We start from the raw sequence: 25,115 nt of genomic DNA, 5'->3' as shown, positions 1-25,115 counted from the left end.
TTCACCAAAATGTCTCAAAAGCCTAGCTTGATAGGAGCAATACCTCCTCGTTGTTTAGCAATATACAAGTGACAGCATTTAGGCTAGTATTGTGAGATATCAAATTCTGAACTAAATTGAGCTTCTTGATGTTAGTCTAGAGGGAGACACAATAGGTGCAATATGAATATGTCCATTTGGCTCCACAGTAGGACGTAATATTCTGTAAACTCATCACCACCTAGTGTTGAGAACTGAGGAAAACAGAGGAGAGGGCCATTTTGATATAATGAAATTCCAGGAAGGAGGTGCGCTCTTCCGCCACCACATGTACAAAAATGACTCGCTGTGGTTCTTGGTACTTCAACATCTACCTCTGTTGACAGCAGGTTGTCCAATTCCCTCATTTAAACAGTGGGGGGACGGAACCATTGATCTCAGGAGAAAAGAGTAGCTTACCTCAACCCAGAGGCTGTTATGACAGATGGGAAGATTCAATTCATACTTGATCATTGAAAATTTACATTAGCCACTCTTCTATAATGTAGCTATTTCATTACAAGTGCATGTGCATAGCAACAGGAAATGGTTAACCAATCCTATTCCACTACCAGAATGACTCAACACGATTTCGAAGCCATTATTTGTCAATGAAAACACAACCTTCATGTTTGAGGATTAAGAAGGCATTTTTAAAGCAATCGGTAACAGAGTGACGTGGTGGGTTAAGAACTCTGTCAAGTTAAAATATCAATGTCCCTGTCAGGGTACATTACGCTTTACTAGTCTCATTTTGTGCATCATGTTCCTGATGTGCTAGTTACATTAACAGTCCCTCGCCCCCGGATCAAGGGCTAGGCCTCATGGTTTCTTGCAGCACATTGGCGCTTAGACTCCGCAGCTTGTTCGTGTCATCACCTTATCCAACACATAGTCTAGCCTAGGCCGGTTCCTCAGGGGCCTACTGATAAAGTGCTCTCCCTCATCATTGTTACTATGTGACTTGCTGTGTACACTTGACATCTGTGTGAGCTTTTGAAATTGTGTTGTCTTTTCCTGCAAGGATACACTGACAAACAACTGCAACGCTACCAATGATGTAACTATTATAAAGAGAACATCAGGCATAATTAGTACTTTGTGTTAATGTTTGTACCTATTTTAAATACACATTTAAACACTGACAGCAAGTTCTGATATAATCACAGTCTTCTGAACAACTCTGATCTCCTTCATGGTCAACAGTGGAGCCCTTGTGTGCAGCGGTTGGCTTACCATTAGGCAGAAGAGGCAGTTGCCTCAGGCCTCATACATTGTATCATCAAGGGTGAGCTGGGCATAATTGAAAAAATTACTTAGGTAAGCAGATATTTTAGTTATCTAATTTCTTCAGTAAAAAGACAGGTGCTGTTGATAATACTGCCATAGTCGTCGAGGCAGAGGCCATGTGTCTGATGCTGTCTGGCCAAAACGAGCATGGCATGTCAAACCTCAGACTGGACTCTGCCTGGAGCCTCCAAATCACCTAGTCCGCCCCTGCTTGCGAGCAACTCTTTGAGGGAAGGTTTACAGTTCCATACATTACATATCATGAACTATTGTCCTCTCGCACACAGTTAAAAGCACTGCCTCCTACACCTCTGATCCACTAACTGGCCTCTATAACCTTATACGACCTAGAGGGACCAAGACCACAGGGGTGAGTTGGTTTAAAGGCTACTGACACTCACTAGTTTCAATACCAGCATATATCCCCACTTATATAATCAGAGGCTAAGCAACCAAGAGAATTCCTCTGTATTAAGTAGCTGACAATTTGGCTCTGACATTTTTTGGACATCTTTTCTTTTAGACCCTGAATGGTGGGTTTTGAGGGTTGAGAACAGTTCACCAAGTTTATATACAGTGCCTTCAAAAAGTATTCATACCCCTTGACTTATTACACATTTTGTTGTGTTACAGCCTGTATACAAAATGGATTTAAAAAATAATAATTCTCACCCATCTACACACAATACCCCATAATGATAAAGTGAATGCATGTTTTTAGAAATGTTTGCAAATGTATTGAAAATTAAGTACAGAAATATTTCCTGTACCTTTGCCTCGCCTCTGGATTTTTGACCTCTGCCTACCCTGACCTTAAACCATTGTTTATTCCACGTGTCTGCATCTGGGTCTTACCTTCATACCTGATATGCTGAGTCAATACATGTTAGAATCACCTTTGGTAGTGATTACAGCTGTTAGTCTCTAAGAGCTTTGCACACCTGGATTGTGCAACATTTAACATTTACATTTAAGTCATTTAGCAGACGCTCTTATCCAGAGCGACTTACAAATTGGTGCGTTCACCTTAAGACATCCAGTGGAACAGCCACTTTACAATAGTGCATCTAAATCTTTTAAGGGGGGGTGAGAAGGATTACTTTATCCTATCCTAGGTATTCCTGAAAGAGGTGGGGTTTCAGGTGTCTCCGGAAGGTGGTGATTGACTCCGCTGTCCTGGCGTCGTGAGGGAGTTTGTTCCACCATTGGGGGGCCAGAGCAGCGAACAGTTTTGACTGGGCTGCGCGGGAACTGTACTTCCTCAGTGGTAGGGAGGCGAGCAGGCCAGAGGTGGATGAACGCAGTGCCCTTGTTTGGGTGTAGGGCCTGATCAGAGCCTGGAGGTACTGAGGTGCAATTCCCCTCACAGCTCCGTAGGCAAGCAACTTGCATATTTTTAAATTCTTCAACCTCTGTCAGGTTGGTTGTTGTCATAGATTTTCAATCCGATTTAATTCAAAAATGTAACTAGGCCAATCAGGGACATTCAATGTCGTCTTGATAAAAAAAAATATGTTTATGTTGATATTGGGTGATCACAATGTGTTCTGAGATCTGATTGGGAGACTGACTTTAATTTCCTGTCTTCCTGTTTCCCTTCTCATCTACATCCCCAGGAATTCCTGTGTGTGTGTTTGTGTGTGTGTGTGTGTGTGTGTGTGTGTGTGTGTGTGTGTGTGTGTGTGTGTGTGTGTGTGTGTGTGTGTGTGTGTGTGTGTGTGTGTGTGTGTGTGTGAGAACATGTATGTGAGTAAAAAACATTTTATTTCCCATAGGGCCTGAGTTATCATACCATTATTAGACGAGTAGAATGTGGCTTTAGAAGGAGCCTTATCAGAAAGCCTTTCATGTTGCTGAACTGACAAATAAAAGTCAAACAGCCATTCAGAGTAAAATCCATGAATAATATTTGTTCTCAATCGCTCTGACGTTGTGGAGAGGACTTTGGCTTTGTCTCATGTCCCTCACTGTATCTGGGAAACTAATATCTGCCAAGCCAACCAGGAAACATTCACAGCTGACATATTTACAGTGCCCGACCACACAAATGTGCCTTTTCAACATGCAACAATATCAGAGTTACTGTATATCCACAGAAGCCTGTGAACTCTACCAGAGCGACTCCGTCTTCCACAGAAAATTCATACTGAACTAGTCCGATATTTAATTGTTATAGATATGGCTGGTATACAAACACGCATTTGATAACGCTAGTACACACTTAAAGAGTGTTTGTCGAGTGTTCTTTGGTAAGGGTAATGGTGTTATGTGGAATCATAATGACTCAACGAACCCTTCAAGCCCTTCAATGGTTATTGTCCTCCATCCTCACCTGAGAAGCTGGGACAGTTCTGACTGGTTGTGGTGACTGTGGCCAACTCTCCCATGACTAAACTCCTAGACTAAATGGTGTTGTATGAGTGACAGCCCCTCACTCCAGGTGGGAGCTGAGGAGTAATGTTTTTCCCAGTGGACAGAATAAAGAGAAAGTAGAAAAGAGAGCTTTATATGGAGTTGAGAGGATTGTATGACAGGATGCCAGAGACACCAGCATTCAGAGATCAAGTCACTGAGAGATATGATGTAAGATAATACTTTATCATACAGGGCATCAGAAAACTCTAACTAGTGACAATTCAATAAAAAACAGAAAATATTGCACCTTTTTGACAATTCTTCCATGTGTCCGAACCCCCTGCAACCCCAATCCCCTCCCGTTGAATGTAGTGTTTTATATCACACATACAGTGGGGATAATTGAATGAAGTCACTAATAGAGACAGGGAGTTATCACTATCTCCAAAAGCAGATTATATTATTTCTTATATCCCTGGCCTGTGCATAAGGGCTGAACAAACCTTCACTCTGAAAGTTACTGGATATAAATAGATTACTATTCAGTGTTGCAGACAGCACCATGTATGTGTGACATGTTTCATCTGTCCTTCTGTGGTTTCTCTGCCTTTGTCATCGATTCGGATTGAGTTTGCAGATTAGGTTATATAACATTACATGATCAAAACATAGATAAGCAGCAAAAGAATTACAATCAAATCACGTCAAATAATAACAAGAATTCGCTATTAGTTTTCTCTGTACCAGTCGGAATAATATAATAAGGACTAGCACATCCTTCAGCTATTATTAACAGAATCCACAAATTATTTTAGCTATTATTAACAGAATACAAATGATTTTCCCTTCTGACCCTAGATTGGCATATCTCACCATTTGACTGCACCAAGTGTAATTCTGTCTGACTACTGACATTACAAGCACTATGAGGCTCAGTGTAGCATTTGAGACCTTTACAACAGTATGACTGCAATGATGCTGTCTCTGTTGGAGGACACCAGCTTACAGCCGCTTGATTATGTTTGAGAACCTATTTTACATTCAGATGAAGGACATGATTAATTATTGACTCAGGAGACGGCATTTCAGAGTTGTTACTTAGTTCACTGCTTCTTAGTTCCTGTATGTCAACATGCTGCCCAGACAAGGCCTGAAGATAATAAGAAAAGAGGGAAGTTCAAATACGATATTGAAGCCAATTGGCTGAAAAGATCAGGCATGAAATTATGTTTTTGACGGTCTGAATCTCTTGCAGGAAACGTTGTGGTTCTGTTTCAACTGACCAGCAGCCACTGTGCACAAACTCAACTGCTTCACTCTTCATTCATTCTTATTTTTTTTTCTTGGGTCTGAGAGGCAGTGCTCATTGGCTTTGATGTCAATTGGTAATGTATTCCCGATTTAACAAGGTTCTGGCTGACAGAGTTTGATTGAACAAAAAGGCCAAGGCTTAACTTCCTGAAGTGGATGAGATTATGTTGTAATTGGGACCAATTTGGATAGAGGCACAGAGAGGAAAGACACTTACCTCTAGTCCCTTTCTATGCTGAAGTGAGTAGCATAGCCAATGAGGTTGACTTTTTAGGGAAGATCAAAATACTAATTATTCTGCTGCTGTTGGGAGTGGTTTGATGGTCTCCCCTTCATCACTATTCCTGATAAGTTGTAGTGATTCAAATGAATAATTCACCTAATTCACATTTTTCAAATGTTCCATCTTACCTCTTCCGTAACATTTTCAATAATTTGATGCAATTTACAGGAACTTCATTCGGAATTGGAAACAGCCGATGATTCAATTTACTACCCTAGAGCATCCCAAATCTCCGGGTGGTCTGTTTTTTACCCAAGTAAATTATATATTTTCCATATTGAGTTCCCCATGGAAAGCTTTCAAAAGTTGCATAGTCATTTTATGTAAACATGTTTCTCTGGCTAAAAGCTCAAATGTGTGAGAACCGAGTGATGATGATGATGATAATCATTTGGACAAAGAGACAAACAGACAGGGATGCAGACAGGCAGGCCTGGTTTGGAACTTTAAGAACTGGGGACATTGGTCCCAGATGGCACAGGAAGCCTGGCTGTCTCAGTGGCTCTTCCAAGACACCCTCTCCACTCATGAATGAAACACTCATTACTGCCCAGGCCAGGCTCTACACAGCTGCCCCATTACAACCAGGGTGAGCCGGACAGAAACACTGTGCGTGTGTGTGTGTCTGTCTGTCTGTGGGTCATCAGCATTGAGACTATGTACCCAACACCGTCACTCACACTCCATTACAGATGAAACTCATTCTGTTGCACGGCCTTTTAAGAGTCCTCTGTCTCTGTGGCTGAACGTCATGGACCAGCAGCTAATTCTAACAATATGTTCTATTCAGTATTCCAGAGACACTCAGCAGTTTGTGTGTGTTTGTTAGCACATGAGTATAGTGTGCATGTATTGTGTAGTGTGCTTGCGTAACGGATGTGAAACGGCTAGCTAGTTAGCAGTGGTTCACGCTAAATAGCATTTTAATCAGTGACTTCACTTGCTCTGAGACCTTGAAGTAGTGGTTCCCCTTGCACTGCAAGGGCCGCGGCTTTTGTGGAGCGATGGGTAATGATGCTTCGTGGGTGACTGTTGTTGATGTGTGCAGAGGGTCCCTGGTTCGCGCCCGGGTATGGGCGAGGGGACGGCCTAAAGGTTTACTGTTACACTTGCATATAGTGTGCTGGCATATAGTGTGCTTGCATATGTCTTGTACTGTATGTTGTAAATATACTATAAGTTCCAGTCTATATCTGTGGAGCCTGTGCCTGTCTCTGAGCAGGAGTGACTGTATTCTGTCTTTGTGGCTGGTTGGTGGGTTAAAGGCACTGGGCCAGGCTTCTTTTCTTCACAGTTCCCTCAGTGGCTAAGTGCCTTTCCATGTTCTGACATGATGGAGCATTACGATGGTCTAAATGAGAGGGGACAGGAATTAAATGTCTGTCACACCCGTTTTAGGCAGCAGCCTGCGATGGCCTTCTCTCTTGTCCTCACCCAGCCTTATTTACAGGAGAGGCAGCTGGACCATGGGTAGAGGGGGAGTTCTCTCTGTCTCTCTCTCTGTCTCTCATGTTGTTCCATACTAATTTTCTGTCATATATTGCTCTCTCCTTCACTTGATATACAACAATACATTTCTTGCTCGTGACAGTTTTCTTGATCGTCGACGGTGGGTATTATTTTGGCTAAACACCCCAGAGCATGTCACACAGTTCCCCTGACATGAATCCATGTGAAAACATGTAGATATTTGTAACGGTCGTCGTATGAAGAAGGTGTGGACCAAAGCGCAGCGTGGTAAGTGCTCATGTTATTTTTATTTAAACTGAACACAAAACAAACTAACAAAGAGAATGACCGAAAACAAAACAAAACAGTCCTGTCAGATGCAGAAACACAAAACAGAAAACAACTACCCACAAAACACAGGTGGGAAAAGGCTACCTAAGTATGGTTCTCAATCAGAGACAACGATAGACAGCTGCCTCTGATTGAGAACCACACCCGGCCAAATACACAGAAATAGAAAACATAGAACACACAACATAGAATGCCCACCCCAACTCACACCCTGACCAAACCAAAATAGAGACATGAAAGGATCTAAGGTCAGGGCGTGACAATATTAAGATGGCTGGAGCCAGGTCTGGTCTATAACGACATGGGTGACATGTGGACCTCAGTAGGGCATATAGGGCTCTTGGATGTGAGAAATATGCTCTTGATTCAACCATGATGAATAATTATAATGGATTGCATAAACAGTATAGTGCAAGGTGACTAAACACTTTGGTCACACAACCATCAGTGTCATGCTACTCTCTGAATCTAAGGAGGGTTCTGGGGAGAGTCCTCTTCAGACAGACAACACTCCCAACAAATCGTGAGGTTTGCTAAGGCAGGGCTTAAAATGTGGGCGGGAGTTGTTCTCATGTTTAGCTAGGGCAACAAGCAGATATGGCAGTGACGTCACCGGTGTGGCGCATCCCATTTCCAACTTGTCCTCCATGTCACAACTCGCGCCGGAACTTCTACAGACGCGTATTGCAGGAAAATTAGTACATTGTGGGATGCAACCCGTCTGTCTAGAGAGACTAATGTCATGCTACACATTGAAATGTTTTTACATCTGAAGGTCTGCTGAGATTTGTCTGACTTCACTCCCACAAAACAATTTCTCTGTTACTTAATCAAAGAAGAAAGTGACTCAGTGGAGTCTCATACAGTGAAAGCTGTAAAAGTTCAGAGCAGACCAGTACCTATATTCACCAAAGGTTGGGACAGATATTCGCAGTGACAATTCTCTCTCCTCTTAGCTCAGTGTACAGATGGAGGGGTGTGAAGAGGATCCCCACATGCGCTGTGTGTGTGTGTCTCAGTCGGAGCCTAGTAAAACTGAGGTGTTCTCTGGACAACAGGAGGACTCCAGAGCATCTTATCACAACAGAGTTTTTCTCCTCTTAGCCTGTTTCCATTCATTGTTTCACTGAACATAACTTAATTAACAGTTGTTAGAATAACACGTGCACTGCACAGTGTGCATTAGCATAGCTATGGTACTTCTATGAAGTGAATGTGAGGACGGCTATTGTGATGATTTTAGCCCTTTGCTGCCCTACTCCTCACTCAGTTCTACCTGTTTGCTAGGTGCAATTCCACGACAGGTTGGACCAAAGATATTTATGATGTTTTGGATCTTCCTGACATAAAACCATATGAAGGCCCTTTGGGGAAGGATGTTTTGAATACCTTTTGATGTCTAAATCCAAAATTATTCATGAGAAATAATTGATTAAAATTGGTAAATTTGTGACACAACAATGATGAGTCTGTAGATGCTATAAAGTCAGTCTTGGTGTCATTTGAAATATGAGTAGTGTTTAGATTAAGAATAGCTAAATGTCTTTACATTCATTGATCCAAAACATTATAGATATATCTATGTAAATGAAAATTCAACATACAATATATATACAAAAGTATGGGGACACCCCTTCGAGTTGATGGATTCGGATATTTCAGCTACACCCGTTGCTGACAGGTGTATAAATGGAGCACACATCCATGCAATCTCCATAGACAAACACTGGCAGTAGAATGGCTTTAATGAAAAGCTCAGTGACTTTCAACGTGGCACTGTCGTAGGCTGCCACCTTTCCAACAGCTAGACCTTCCCCTGTCAACTGTAAGTGCTGTTATTGTGAAGTGGGAGCAACAACGGCTCAGCCGCGAAGTGGTAGGCCACACAAGCTCACAGAATGGGACCACCGAGTGCGGAATCGTATATAGCGCGTAAAAATCGTCTGTCCTCAGTTGTAACACTCTCTACCGAGTTCCAAACTGCCTCTGGAAGCAACTTCAGCACAATATAACGGTTTGTCGGGAGCTTTCATGAAATGGGTTTCCATGGCCAAGCAGCCACACACAAGCCTAAGATCACCATGGACTCTGGAGCAGTGGAAACATGTTCTCTGGAGAACTGAATCCCGCTTCCCCATCTGGCAGTCTGACAGACGAATCTGGATTTGGCGGATTCCAGGAGAACGCTACCTGCCCCAATGCAGTGTCAACTGTAAAGTTTGGTGGAGGATAAATAATGGTCTGGGACTGTTTTTCATGGTTCGGGCTAGGCCCCTTAGTTCTAGTGAAGGGAAATCTTAACACTAACGCATAGAATGTTATTCTAGATGATTCTGTGCTTGCAACTTTGTGGCAGCAGATTTGGGGAAGGTTCTTTCCTGTTTCTGCATGACAATGCACCGGTTCACAAAGTGAGGTCCATACAGAAATAGTTTGTCGAGATCAGGTTGGAAGAACTTGACTGGCCTGCACAGAGCCCTGACCTCAACCCCATCAAACACCGACTGCGAGCCAGGCTTAATCGCCCAACATCAGTGCCTGACCTCACTAATGCTCTTGTGGCTGAATGGATGCAAGTCCCCGCAGCAATGTTCCAATATCTAGTGGAAAGCCTTCCCAGAAGAGTGGAGGCTGTTATAACAGCAAAGGGGGGACCAACTCAACATTAATGCCCATGATTTTGGAATTAAATGTTTGAGCAGGTGTCCACATGTAGTGTATATACATCCAAAGACCCATCTATTCTGAACTATAGATTCAGAGTTATATTTGGATGGTGTATGAGGGCGGCAGCAGGTCTCCACAGTGAAGTCAGTTTGGCAACACAACCACGTGCCACCCTCTGGGTGGCCAGGTGCAGTGCTCTAGCTCTGGCCCCTCCCCTGATAAACACATTCCTGCCAGGTATGTACTCTCTGAAGCACCACTTGTTTTGCCGTGTAAGTACTAATAAAGCAGCCGGAGTCTGAGAGCAACAGATGAAGATTGATGTCATTAGTTACTGAGGGGACACTCATTGGATCAGCTTGACACACTGCCACTCATTGGATCAGCTTGACACACTGCCACTCATTGGATCAGCTTGACACACTGACACTCATTGGATCAGCTTGACACACTGCCACTCATTGGATCAGCTTGACACACTGCCACTCATTGGATCAGCTTGACACGCTGCCACTCATTGGATCAGCTTGACACACTGCCACTCATTCGATCAGCTTGACACGCTGCCACTCATTGGATCAGCTTGACACGCTGCCACTCATTGGATCAGCTTGACACGCTGCCACTCATTGGATCAGCTTGACACACTGCCACTCATTGGATCAGCTTGACACACTGCCACTCATTGGATCAGCTTGACACACTGCCACTCATTGGATCAGCTTGACACTGACACTCATTGGATCAGCTTGACACACTGCCATCAGCTTGACACACTGACACTGGATCAGCTTGACACGCTGCCACTCATTGGATCAGCTTGACACACTGCCACTCATTGGATCAGCTTGACACGCTGCCACTCATTGGATCAGCTTGACACGCTGCCACTCATTGGATCAGCTTGACACACTGCCACTCATTGGATCAGCTTGACACACTGCCACTCATTGGATCAGCTTGACACACTGCCACTCATTGGATCAGCTTGACACACTGACACTCATTGGATCAGCTTGACACACTGACACTCATTGGATCAGCTTGACACGCTGCCACTCATTGGATCAGCTTGACACACTGCCACTCATTGGATCAGCTTGACACGCTGCCACTCATTGGATCAGCTTGACACGCTGCCACTCATTGGATCAGCTTGACACACTGCCACTCATTGGATCAGCTTGACACACTGCCACTCATTGGATCAGCTTGACACACTTGGATCAGCTTGACACACTGACACTCATTGGATCACTCACTTGGATCAGCTTGACACACTGCCACTCATTGGATCAGCTTGACACACTGCCACTCATTGGATCAGCTTGACACACTGCCACTCATTGGATCAGCTTGACACACTGCCACTCATTGGATCAGCTTGACACACTGCCACTCATTGGATCAGCTTGACACACTGCCACTCATTGGATCAGCTTGACACACTGCCACTCATTGATATGAACTGTGATCGGGAGGATTATGACCTTTTGTTAGTGTTCGCATTACTTCCTCATCATGTTCCCATGAGCTGACAGCTTGACAAGCCCAAGAGTGATTGGGACACATGTGACTTGGAACTCACCACTAGTGAAATAATAGACCACTTCCTCTTTGACTAAACCACTTCTTATACTTGTGTTGCTGATACATTTCACTTGGGGACAGAGTTCATGCTGACCCCCAGCAACAGCTCTGGCACACGCCTTCGTAATGGAATCCAGTGGTAAATCCTGACATCACTGACCACAAGACCCACGACGCACAAGCCCCCACAAAGACAACTTCAACAACCAACCCAGACTGAATAACATGACACGCATTAGGTGGACATACTGTATGTGGTTGTATATTTTAGCAGCATCAATGAGACAACCAGAGCGCTATGATAAGGACACTTGACCGCAATCTCTGGTCGGTGAGACAGTACTGTCTTGAACACTTTCATAACACAACTCACCATCTTTCACATTATTTTAGTTGAGCAGCACATCTGGGATTAGATAGGTCTAATGATGATATATGCCCATATGTTAGCATCAGTCACATAGTTTCCTAACAACTCAGGGCTGTGAACCATACTGATGGACATACAGTAAAGTAGATGAGCTATATATGGGAAATCCAGGTTGTTCGGAGTCAAGCTATGTGGCTGATGTAACAACAGCTTTTTATGTACACGTCAGCCTTTCTGGAGTTAATATATCATCCCTTCTGCTTGATGCACAAACTGGGAGGTTTTCCAATGTGTCAAAGTCAGGGAGTTAAATGTGTCCCTCTCGTGTCCCATCATCTAGCTATTGCAGCACAAGCCAAGATGGAGGAGAAACTTCACTCTCATTCAGTTAACTGTAACATTTAGAGGTGGAAAAACCCAACTACAACAACAAATAGGTCACACACAATATTTTTTGTTATATTAACATATCAATTTCATTATATAGTTTTACTATATTGGGTTGTGTACATTATATGTACGTACATTCACAAAAACACAGAACATCAGTGAGAGAATTCAAGGACTTGTATGAAGCGTATCCATCAATCTCCGGCGTCGTGGAGGGTAAGGGCCCTATCCTGATCCCCAGAGGCCTGTCCTCCTCCTCCTCCCCCACAGGACTCAGGAGGACACTCCCACATGAAGGTCAAGGGACAGTCTTTCATCTGGTAGCTGTAGACGGTGTCGAAAATACCAATCTGCTCCTCTGTGAAAATGTTTCTCCAGTCACCGATTTTACCTGTAAACAGAACAAGGCCTCCATTATTATGGCCAATCTCTCCACAGCACTGTAATTTTTATTAGGATTCCCATTAGCTAAGGCCATAACGCTAGCTAATCTTCCTGGGGTCCAACAGCAATTAACAAGACATTGCAAACAACCACAATCAAGACTTCAAACATTCAACAAGTCGACAATACAGATAATTAAAATACCTGACAGGAAACACATTTAACATTCAGTTGATACTTTCTATTTGCTGTCCAGGTATATGGTCTATCGCATTAGATGTTCTTTTATTTTTTTCTTGAAGGTGGATTTACTTTTTGCCTGAGAAATATGGATTGGTAAAAAGTTTCATTCAGCTATAGCTCTATATAAAACTAGATTTAAGGCGATTTGTCCTTGGGTTGATTTGTTTTAGCTGCGCTGAATTTGTCTGTCTGGTTTGGTGGTTATGTGTGTTGCTAGTATGTACTAATTGGACAGAAAAGTACTGTGTCTTTTACATTTTTTAAATATAACATTCCTAAAGAAAATCAGAAGACTAGATAGTAATTCGTTTTTAACGTGAAGCCATGAGAGATTCTGATGCATTTTAATAATATTCATTCGGTTAGAGCAATGAAGAGAATCTGGCAACCCTGTTTTGAGCCATTTGGAGCTTTTTTTGACATCTTTCTTTGCTGCAGGGGACCATACAACTGGACATTAATCTAAGTGTGATAGGACCAGGGATTGACCATACAACTGGACATTACTCTAAGTGTGATAGGACCAGGGATTGACCATACAACTGGACATTACTCTAAGTGTGATAGGACCAGGGATTGACCATACAACTGGACATTAATCTAAGTGTGATAGGACCAGGGATTGACCATACAACTGAACATTACTCTAAGTGTTATAGGACCAGGGATTTGACCATAAAACTGGACATTACTCTAAGTGTGATAGGACCAGGGATTGACCATACAACTGGACATTACTCTTAAGTGTGATAGGACCAGGGATTGACCATATAACTGGACATTACTCTAAGTGTGATAGGACCAGGGATTGACCATACAACTGGACATTACTCTTAAGTGTGATAGGACCAGGGTTTGACCATATAACTGGACATTACTCTAAGAGTGATAGGACCAGGGATTGATGACCTGATTCAGAGCACTAGATGTTACATAGTCAATGAACATTACTTCTTGTGTAGGACCAGATTGACCATCTTAATAACAATATTATCTATGTGTTCTGACCATGATAAAGCTAGGTCCAACATCACGCCTAGTAGTTTTTTTTTCTCACTTGCTCTACATGTATTCTATTCATCGACAAATTCAATTGGGGGTCATCAGCAAGCATATATCTTGAACCAAATACAATACATTTAGTTTTAGAAATGTTCAACACCAATTTGTTCATATCAACCCACTCAGACACCATTCTTAGTTCACCGCTCAGTACATCTGTTAGCTTATTACATTCTGATGCTGCACTATACATTGTAGAGTTATAAACATACATGACCACTCATTACTTTGTTCATTACTGAAGGTAAATCATTAGTAAAGATAGAGATAGAGCAGTGGGCCTAGGGAGCTTCCTTGAGGAACACCACAATGTATATCTTTACTATTTGAAAAGCTAACATTAAAGAACATGTTTTCCTTCTCCTGGATAGATAGCTGCATCCTTAAACCATAACATTTGAGTTTTCCTAGTAACAGTTCATGATCAATTACTTCAAAAGCAGCACTGAAATCCAGCAATACTGCACCAACTAACTTCCTATCATCTATACTCTTTAACCAATCTGTCATTTGTGATTAGGCCGTACTCGTAGAATACCCTTTGTATGCATGCTGGAAACCCGTTATCAGATCATTACATGAGAAATAATCCTTGATTTGTACAGATAATTTTTTTTTGCAATCATTTACTTAACACAGGCAGCAAGTTTTTAGGATGACGTTTAGGACCAGTGAATGCAGATTTTTATCCTTAGGTAGTGGAATAACCTTTGACTCTTTCCAGACTTCTGGGAACACCCCATACATGAAGCACTTGTTAAAAATACTAGAGATTGGTGTAGATATTTGGTTAGCTGTAACTCTAAGCAATCTGTACCAGGCGACTTGTCATCCAAAAGAGACAACAGCATCTTTTCTACCTCTTCTCTTTCTACTTGATGAAATTTGAACCCGCATTGCCTCTCCTTCATGATAAAATATTTTATAAGGGTATATGACATGGAGCCAGCAGTTGGAATCATAGCATTCCTCAACTTGTCCACTTTGCAGTAAAATATTAATTAAAGTAGTTTGCGATGTCATGTGGTTTTGTAATAAATATACCCCATGATTCAACAAAAGTGGCAGACATGTTTGAATTCCTACCCATAATAGTGTTCAACGTTCTCCACAGCTTTTTCCCATCACCCTTCATCAATGTTGTGCTGATAGAATCCCTTTTTGTTTCCTTTGTTTAGCTTGGTCACTAGATTTCTTAATTTACATTAACTTTGCTTATCAAACAAAGTGCCAGATTTATCTGCTACTTTTTTGGCATCACAACGTTGAATCATTTCTCAGCTCATCATCAATCCATGGGGCACCATTTCACCTCGCAGTGCATTTTCTTAAAGGGACGTGCTTATCAGCTGTACTCGTAAATAATTTCATAAACAAACTTAGTGACATTTCAGGATCATCCTTACTACACACTTCTAACCATACTGTGAGTGCAGGGGAGGTCTATGGTACTGTTCTATCCTTCTGACACTGACTGACACACAACTCTAGTCAGGATATAACTCCTGTTGAGCAAGGGCGCCTCACCTTTCCTCATGAATTTGCCTTTGCTGTGGTCCATGATCTCCTTTGGGATCTGAGTGTAGTTCACCATGGCGTTATCGCTCATGCTGCTGAAGCTGCAGTGTCTCAGGGCGTTGGTTAACTCCTCGCCCACCAGGGGGCACTGCAGGAAAGAGCTGATCCTCTCCATCGAGCCTTGCAGGTCCTGAGGAAAGTCAATGCTCTTATTATAGATGTGGACAAAGAGGGTGGTTTTCACAAAAGGCTGAATTGATCATCTATGTCTAGTCTATCAACAACATTTGTGGCAAACTAAGACCAAACGCTCATTAGCTTGGATACAGTTGGTTAGTGCAACTCCACGATGGCGTAGCAGTGCAGACGTTGTTTGTCGTTCTCCTGTGTACATATTTTATTTTTAGTCTTTTTTGTATATATTTCCAAATATGTTCATTATCTTTATCGATTTTTTAAAATTAAATATATCTTCCGGCAACCCGCCTCACCCAATGTGATACAGATCTGCTATTTTTAGACCTTATAGCCAAAACCTCAATCAGCAGCTAACCAGCTAATTAGCTATTTAGTCATTGTTAGCTACTGCAAGTGTCCTTTACCTTTAGCACAGACACCAGACTCTTTTAGCCTGGATAATTACTTTCCAGCCTGCACAGCGCGTTATCAACCCTGAGCAAATCGGACAGTTTTTTTCCCTCCACGACAATGCCGGATTCCTGCCGTAAGCTCTGGACCATTACACCAGATCATCGCAGCTAGCTAGCTGCCACCGAGTGGCCCAGCCCGAAGCTAGCCTTGAGCCAGGCCCATCTCCCGGCCTGCTCAGTGGACCCTATGATTACTTGGCCACTCAGCTGATGCCTCCCGGACTCTTCACTAACACAACTAGAATTCACTACACTACCGGATTCCAGCCATTAGCTCTCGACCTTTGCATCGGATCATCGCTGCTATCTAGCTGCTACCGAGTGGCTATAGTGGCTAACGCCCTTGTCCCGAAGCTAGCATCAGTTACGCGAGGGCTGGGCGCATCTCCCGGCTAGCAAACAAAGTTACTCCAGTGACAATACCTATGTGCCAACTGGACTGGACTCTTTGTCAACATGGAGCCCCGCCATTCCATCATGACTGGTCTGCCGACGTAATTCCATCCGCTGTGCCCCCAACTGACCTTTGCCGGACGTCGGAGGAGACGCTTCTATTAACCCTGGCCTGCTAACTTTATTAAGATTTTTTTTTTTTTTTCAACGCTGTGTCTGCCGCTTCTTAGCCTTAGTAACGACTACCTAGCGGCTTCCCTATTTCATCTATTGCTATTAACTGAACCCTATGATAACTTGGCTACTTAGCTGATGCCTGCTGGACTGTTCATTAATCACAGTACTCCATTTTGTTTATCTGTCAGCCCCAGCCTCGAACTCAGGACCTGTGTGTAGTTAACTGACCCTCTCTGCCCATTCATCGCCTTTTTACCTGTTGTTGTTGTCTTAGCTGATTAGCTGTTGTTGTCTTACCCGTTGTCGTCTTTGCTAGCTCTCCCAATCAACACCTGTGATTGCTTTATGCCTCGCTTTAGGTCTCTTTCTAATGTAAATAAGCATTGTATACTGTTTAGGATATTTATCATTGTTTTAGTTCACTGCGAAGCCCCTAGTCCCACTCAACATGCCTCAGATACCTGTTTTGTCCCACCACCCACACATGCGGTGACCTCACCCAGCATAACTAGTGCCTCCAGAGATGCAACCTCTCTTATAGTCACTCAATGCCTAGATTTATCTCCATTGTACCCTCATCCTACCATACCCATCTGTACATTATGTCCTGAATCTATCCTACCATGGCCAGAAATCTGCTCCTTTTATTCTCTGTCCCCAACGCACTAGACAACCAGTTTTGATAGCCTTTAGCCGTATCATAATCCTCCTTTGTTCCTCGGGTGATGTGGAGGTTAACCCAGGCTCTGCGTGTCCCCATGCACTCTCATTTGATGACTTCAGTAACCTGCAAAAGCCTTTGTTTCAAGCATGTTAACATCAGAAGCCTCCTCCCTAAGTTTGTTTTACTCACTGCTTTAGCACACTTGGCCAACCCTGATGTCCTTGCTGTGTCTGAATCCTGGCTTAGGAAGGCCACCAACAATTCTGAGATTTCCATCCCCAACTACTACATTTTCCGAAAAGATAGAACTAACAAAGGGGGAGGAGTTGCAATCTACTGCAGAGATAACCTGCAAAGTTATGTTATACTTTCCATGTCTATGCCCAAACAGTTTGAGCTTGTAATTTTTAACAATCTTTCCAGCAATAAGAATCTCACTGTTGCTGCCTGTTATAGACCACCCTCAGCTCCCAGCTGTGCCCTGGACACCATATGTGAATTGATTGCCCCCCATCTATCTTCAGAGTTCGTTCTGTTAGGTGACCTAATTTGGGATATGCTTAACACTCCGGGCATGTCCTACAATCTAAGCTAGATGCCCTCAATCTAACAAATTATCAAGGAACCCACCAGGTACAACCCCAAATCCTTAAATATGGGCACCCTCATAGATATTATCCTGACCAACTTGCCCTCCAAATATACCTCTGCTGTTTTCAATCAGGATCTCAACGATCACTGCCTCATTGCCTGCGTCCGCAGTCAAACGACAACCCCTCATCACTGTCAAACGCTCCCTAAAACACTTCTGCTAGCAGGCCTTTCTAATTGACCTGGCATGGGTATCCTGGAAGGATATTGACCTCATCCCGACAGTCGAGGATGCCTGGTTGTTCTTTAAAAGTCATTTCCTCACCATCTTAAATAAGCATGCCCCTTTAAAAAAACTGTCCTTGGTTCACTTCAGACCTGACTGCTCTTGACCAGCACAAAAACATCTTGTGGTGGACTGCACTAGCATCGAATAGTCCCCGCGATATGCAACTTTTCAGGGAAGTCAGGAACCAATACATGCAGTCAGTTAGGAAAGCAAAGGCTAGCTTTTTCGAACAGAAATTTCAAGAAGGATTTCTCTACGGCTGGCCATGCTTTCCTCCTGGCTACCCCAGCCCAGGCCAACAGCTCCGCACCCCCCGCAGCTACTTGCCCAAACCTCCGCAATTTCTCCTTCACCCAAATCCAGATAGCAGATGTTCTGAAAGAGCTGCAAAACCTGGACCTAGGCTAGATAATCTGGACCCTCTCTTTCTAAAACTATCCACCACCATTGTTGCAACCCCTATTACCAGTCTGTTCAACCTCTTTCGTATCGTCCTAGATCCCTAAAGATTGGAAAGCTGCCGCGGCAATCCCCCTCTTCAAAGGGGGTGACACTCTAGACCCAAACTGTTATAGACCTATATCCATCCTGGCCTGCCTTTCTAAAGTCTTCGAAAGCCAAGTTAACAAACAGATCACTGACCATTTCGAATCCCACCGTACCTTCTCCGCTGTGCAATCCGGTTTCCGAGCTGGTCACGGGTGCACCTCAGCCAGGCTCAAGGTACTAAACAATATCATAACCGCCATCGATAAAAGACAGTACTGTGCAGCTGTCTTCATCGACCTAGCCAAGGGTTTCGACTCAATCACTGTATTCAATCACTGTATTCTTATCGGCAGACTCAACAGCCTTGGTTTCTCAAATGACTGCCTCACCTGGTTCACCAACTACTTCTCAGATAGAGTTCAGTGTGTCAAATCGGAGGGCCTGTTGTCCGGACCCCTGTCAGTCTCTATGGGGGTACCACTGGGTTCAATTCTCGGGCCGACTCTTTTCTCTGTATATATCAACAATGTCGCTCTTGCTGCAGATGATTCCCTGATCAACCTTTATGCAGACGACACTATTCTGTATACATTGTGCCCTTCTTTGGACACTGTGTTAACAAACCTCCAAACGAGCTTCAATGCCATACAACACTCCTTCCGTGGCCTCCAACTGCTCTTAAATCACTAGTAAATCTAAATGGATGATTTTCAACCATTCGCTGCCCCGCACCCGCCGTCCGACTAACATCACTACTCTGGACGGTTCTGACTTAGGTATTTACAGTTGTCCAGATATTCTAGGTGTCTGGCTAGACTGTAAACTCTCCTTCCAGACTCATATTAAACATCTCCAATCCAAAATTAAATCTAGAGTCGGCTTCCTATTTTGCAACAAAGCCTCCTTCACTCATGCTGCCAAACATACCCTCGTAAAACTGACTATCCTACCGATCCTCGACTTCGGTGATGTCATTTACAAAATAGCCTCCAAAACTCTACTCAGCAAACTGGATGCAGTCTATCACAGTGCCATCCGTTTTGTCACCAAAGCCCCATATACCACCCACTACTGCGACCTGTATGCTCTCGTCGGCTGGCCCTCTACATATTCGTCGCCAGACCCACTGGCTCCAGGTCATCTATAAGTCTTTGCTAGGTAAAGCTCCGCCTTATCTCAGCTCACTGGTCACCATAGCAACACCCACCCGTAGCATGCGCTCCAGCAGGTATATCTCACTGATCATCCCAAAAACCAACATCTCCTTTGGCCGCCTTTCCTTCCAGTTCTCTGCTGCCAATGACTGGAACGAATTGCAGAAATTGCTGAAGTTGGAGACTTATATCGCCCTCACTAACTTTAAGCATCAGTTATTTGAGCAGCTTACCAATCGCTGCAGCTGTAAATAGCCCATCTAATCTACCTACCTCATCCCCATATTGTTTATATTTACTTGTATTGTATTTACTTTACTTTACTACTGCACACCAGTAGTTCTACTTCCACATCATCATCTGCACATCTATCACTCCAGTGTTAATTTGCTAAATTGTAATTACTTCACTACTATGGCCTATTTATTGCCTTACTTCCTCACACCATTTGCACACACAGCATATAGACTTTTTCTACTGTGTTATTGACTGTATGTTTGTTTATTCCATGTGTAACTGTGTTGTTGTTTGTGTCACACTGCTTTGCTTTATCTTGGCCAGGTCGGAGTTGTAAATGAGAACTTGTTCTCAACTGGCCTACCTGGTTAAATAAAGGTGAAGTAATACATTTTTGTTTTATATATATATATATATTTTGTGAATATCTACAAAGCAAGCATTTATTTTTCCTAAAGCTATGTTAACGTAGTATTTCATAATGTCACTTAAAATAGCATCTCACAAAGGTCTATTTATAATCTATGACTAATATTTTCATGTCTGAAGGATAGCCTATTTCTGTAGTTACACAACCTCAGAGACTCATGAGACTGTAATACAAGTGTTGTGTTCTGATGCGCTTTAAATGGACACGTCTACAATATGGTTAGGGGTGACTCAACTGCAATGAGGAAGAGAGAATGTAATGGGATGTTTGCAATTGATGACAACAACAATACATAGCAGACAGTGACAGACAAGAGTTATCCTACCAGCCACATCTCCTCATAAGAGATATAAAGAACATTTGCCAAGACTCCTGCTTGACTCGTCCAGCCTTTCACATGATCGAACCAGGACCCATAACTCACTGCAAAAACGGTAAACGTTGGATTAGATCTGACTGTTAACAGGAGGATTAAATCCCAGAATTGCTCGAGGTACAAATCATTAGTGTCAACTCACCTGATCCCTCCAGAAAACTATCCAGAAACTCATCAAATGAATTGGGTTCTGGGAGGAACTTGGCCATTTTATGGAAGTGGTAATATGACACAGCAACATCTTTGGGGTTTCTGGTGACATAGATGACCTGAGAGATGGGGTGGAGATAGTGTCACTAACTATCAATATATTATTTCCATAGAGTTGCTTTACAAAATAGGAAATGTCTCACAGCTTTGAGAATAGTCTCTTCAACATAACCACATCCTACCTTAGCTTTGGAGCCCTGGAGTGCAGAAGACAGCAGGTTGTAGGGCAGGTGAGTGGTGATGATTCGGTCCCCCTGGGTGGCTTCCAGCACCTTTGCACTGTCATGCTGTTCCAGCCAGGGGGCTCGTGCCCAGTTGGGCACAGTTTTGGAGAGTTGCGGGTCCCCTCTGTTTTTCAGGGAAAGAAAGAAGAGTTAAAGAGAGAGAACTGTACACCTAATACCTCTGTCTTCATTGAATCCCTGCCTAAACCACTACTTCCATAAAGACAGATAGTCTGAGAGAAGTGGGTCTTGAAAGCAATTAATCATTGACAAGTTAAACCAACAGCAACAATACAATAACCTACTGGATTCTGTGCATATACAGTTATTAAAACCCTGACCGTTTGCTTCAACTGCAAAGTGTGAAAGAGGAAAAAGTCCTGCAGTTGGCTAGTGTTGCAGCATGTCTAATGTATTGTGACACTGAGCAGTGGTGTGACAGAGCTGTCCTGCCTCACCTGATTTGGGGTAGGTGGCGATGACAGTGTCCCTGTCCCGAAACTGGAAGTGGAGGGCATAGTTCAGGGAGTCCTGGGTGTGAATGTGCCCAGGGAATGAGATGTGATGGAAGGTCTCTGTCATGTCCAGCCTGGCCATGTCTGTCTGCTTGTCTACCTAACTGCCTGTCTCTCTCTGTCTGTTTTTCTGACTGACTCTCTGTGAGGAGGGAAGTATGAGATGATCTGGCTTCCTACAGACCTTAAATAGCCAAGCAGTATGTCATGACGTTGGCCTGTGGGTAACACCAGCCTTAGTAAAGTTTAACATTTATTTTGAGGCCTTTAACTCTACAGCTACAGCACTCACCAGTTCTCTTCTCAGAAGTCCATAGGTCATCCCTGTAGACTGCCCAAAACTAGTGTCTTACAGCTGTAGACTTATCATATAGTTATCAACTTAGGATAGTACCCTAAGCAACACCCCGCAAATGAGGAAACCCCTACAATGCCACAATATCAGACAATATCAGACAATGCCATGATAGGGTCATTTTGACAAGACCATGGACATAGATAGAATACAGTCCAATTAGATGATTAAGGTGTCATAATTATATTTTGTTTGATTTATGCTTTCATTCATTTTCTTTGGCACGTAGAAAGTGATAGAGCCATAAACAACTCCCCCATACAACCATCAGTTAGTGCCACAATTCCTCTCATTTGGGAGGAAATGTAATGATATATTTCATGAGTGTGTGTGTGCGTTGTTAACATCTGCCTAAGTTACTGCCCAGATCTTCCAGTCTGGACGACCAGACGACGGGTTCGTAACGGCGATCCCAATTCGGACATCCGTTGCCGAGCCATGGAGCGGACTTCGTCATTTGCAGACACCCTACCCAGGTCGACCACCAGAGGGGGGACTGCAACAGCGATCACCAACTGGACATCTGCTGCCCAACCATGGAGCGCACCTCTTTATTCGCAGAAACCCTACCCGGGTCGACCACCAGATAGGGACCACAACGATGGTCCACAACCAGGACAACCCACGGTCATTTTTATGTTGGTTTGCAACATGCAGGTTAATCGCAAGATTGAACCCAACATGGGGGAACTGTCATGATATTGGCCTGTGGGTAAGGTTTATGACCCCCCCCCATAAATAACTTTCTCCTCTCTCTCTCTTGACTCTTCTGAAGGACTCTTGAATAGCCTTTGTTAAACATAGAGAGTTTGGGAAAGGAACCATATTTTGGTAATAGAACCAGTTGAAAATATGCGTTGGTACTTAATGAATATGATGTCAGTTCGGTTGTCATCTGAGACATTATGACTGATGACAGGACGACAAACTGTATCTGGGAAAGTCTACACATTCTAGTTATCAGATTCACATGGAATTATTTTGGAATTTAAATGTTTGAATATGACACTATTTGTGAAAAGATTAAATGTAATTTTAACTTCCAAATGAGAGAATTGGGTTTTCATAAGGTTAGAGCTCTGCTCAATCAGTGGAGAGACATGGGTTATAAACTATGAAACACACCCTTCTCTCCCTCCACTATATAAGCCCTTTACCCGTAGTACCAGATAGATCATTTTATTTTGTACACCGGAAGATGGGGCCTAACAAAATTATCCACACTGCCTGTACATAGCAACTATCTTTGAGCCTGGTGGTCTGGGTCATAAAGATGTAATCCTTAGTGGCTACATCCATTTTTGGACTTGAAATTCATGATATATACCCAATGATGCTTAAAGATTATAACTTATAAATGCCTCGTGTCACATTCGTCGTAATGATGAGACCAAGGCGCAACGTACATTGAGTTCCACATAATTTTAATGAAAGAGAAACTCACCAAAACAAAACAATACAATGCAATACAATACAATACAATACAATACAATACAATACAATACAATAACCGTGCCGCTACTGGTATGCACTCAGGCAACTCAATGTAGACAAGATCCCACACCAGAAAGTGAGGAAAGGGCTGCCTAAATATGATCCCCAATCAGAGACAACGATAAACAGCTGTCTCTGATTGGGAACCATATCAGGCCAACATAGAAATACAAAACATATAATGTACAAAAACTAGAGTACCCACCCTAGTCCCACCCTGACCTAAACAAAATATATAGAAAAACAGGGATATCTAAGGTCCGGGCGTGACATCATGAGCTCAGTTCAACTGTCCTACCCCATCAGAACCCCAAAATACAGGTTTGTTTTTACATTGTTTACAAACGAACAAACACTATATAGCCTAAAAACATGGTTAAAGGCCTAGTGCAGAAATATTTCCCCCTATGTTTTATATATATTTCCACACTATGAGGTTGGAATAATACTGTGAAATTGTAGAAAGTGTAAACTTTTAAGTGTAAGTGCTGTTTGAAAAGACCACCTGAAATCTCTGCCTGTTTTGCTGGGATAGAGTTTTGACCTGCCTGGTGACATCACCTAGCAAAATTCTTGCTTGAGAACGGCATTGGTGGTGGCATCCTACGACAGTGCCACGTTAAAAGTCACTGAGCTTTTCATTAAAGCCATTCTACTGCCAATGTTTGTCTATGGAGATTGCATGGATGTGTGCTCGATTTTATACACCTGTCAGCAACGGGTGTAGCTGAAATATCCGAATCCATCAATTCGAAGGGGTGTCCCCATACTCTTGTATATATATTGTATGTTGAATTTTCATTTACATAGATATATCTATAATGTTTTGGATCAATGAATGTAAAGACATTTAGCTATTCTTAATCTAAACACTACTCATATTTCAAATGACACCAATACTGACTTTATAGCATCTACAGACTCATCATTGTTGTGTCACAAATTTACCAATTTTAATCAATTATTTCTCATGAATAATTTTGGATTTAGACTTCAAAAGGTATTCAAAACATCCTTCCCCAAAGGGCCTTCATATGGTTCTATTTCAGGAAGATCCAAAACATAAATACCTTTGGTCCAACCTGTCGTGGAATTGCACCTAGCAAACATGTAGAACTGAGTGAGGAGTAGGTCAGCAAAGGGCTAAAATCATCACAATAGCCATCCTCACATTCACTTCATAGAAGTACCATAGCTATGCTAATGCACACTGTGCAGTGCATGTGTTATTGTAACAACTGCTAATTAAGTTATGCGCAGTGAAACAATGAATGGAAACAGGCTAAGAGGAGAAAAACTCTGTTGTGATAAGATGCTCTGGAGTCCTCCTGTTGTCCAGAGAACACCTCAGTTTTACTAGGTTCCGACTGAGACACACACACAGCGCATGTGGGGATCCTCTTCACACCCCTCCATCTGTACACTGAGCTAAGAGGAGAGAGAATTGTCACTGTGAATATCTGTCCCAACCTTTGGTGAATATAGGTACTGGTCTGCTCTGAACTTTTACAGCTTTCACTGTATGAGACTCACTTTCTTCTTTGATTAAGTAACAGAGAAATTGTTGTGTGGGAGTGAAGTCAGAC

At 42.9% G+C, this 25,115-nt stretch overlaps 1 protein-coding gene across 1 annotated transcript; it reads right to left on the bottom strand.

The window, feature by feature from the left end:
- Positions 1 to 11,560: 11,560 nt before the first annotated feature.
- On the bottom strand, positions 11,561 to 21,762 carry LOC115127643 (sulfotransferase 2B1-like). Its single transcript, XM_065011154.1, has 6 exons — positions 21,590 to 21,762; positions 21,124 to 21,289; positions 20,874 to 21,000; positions 20,681 to 20,778; positions 15,291 to 15,471; positions 11,561 to 12,465 (listed from the first exon to the last, which is right to left on the bottom strand). Exons 1-6 carry the CDS (start codon positions 21,760 to 21,762, stop codon positions 12,269 to 12,271), a joined length of 942 nt encoding a protein of 313 aa, XP_064867226.1. The 3' UTR covers positions 11,561 to 12,268.
- Positions 21,763 to 25,115: the final 3,353 nt, after the last annotated feature.

Source organism: Oncorhynchus nerka, linkage group LG27 (genome assembly GCF_034236695.1).
Source record: "Oncorhynchus nerka isolate Pitt River linkage group LG27, Oner_Uvic_2.0, whole genome shotgun sequence".
Taxonomy (NCBI): domain Eukaryota; kingdom Metazoa; phylum Chordata; class Actinopteri; order Salmoniformes; family Salmonidae; genus Oncorhynchus; species Oncorhynchus nerka.
The sequence above is the reverse complement of the archived record's forward strand: the minus strand, read 5'-3'. Positions and strand labels throughout refer to the sequence as shown.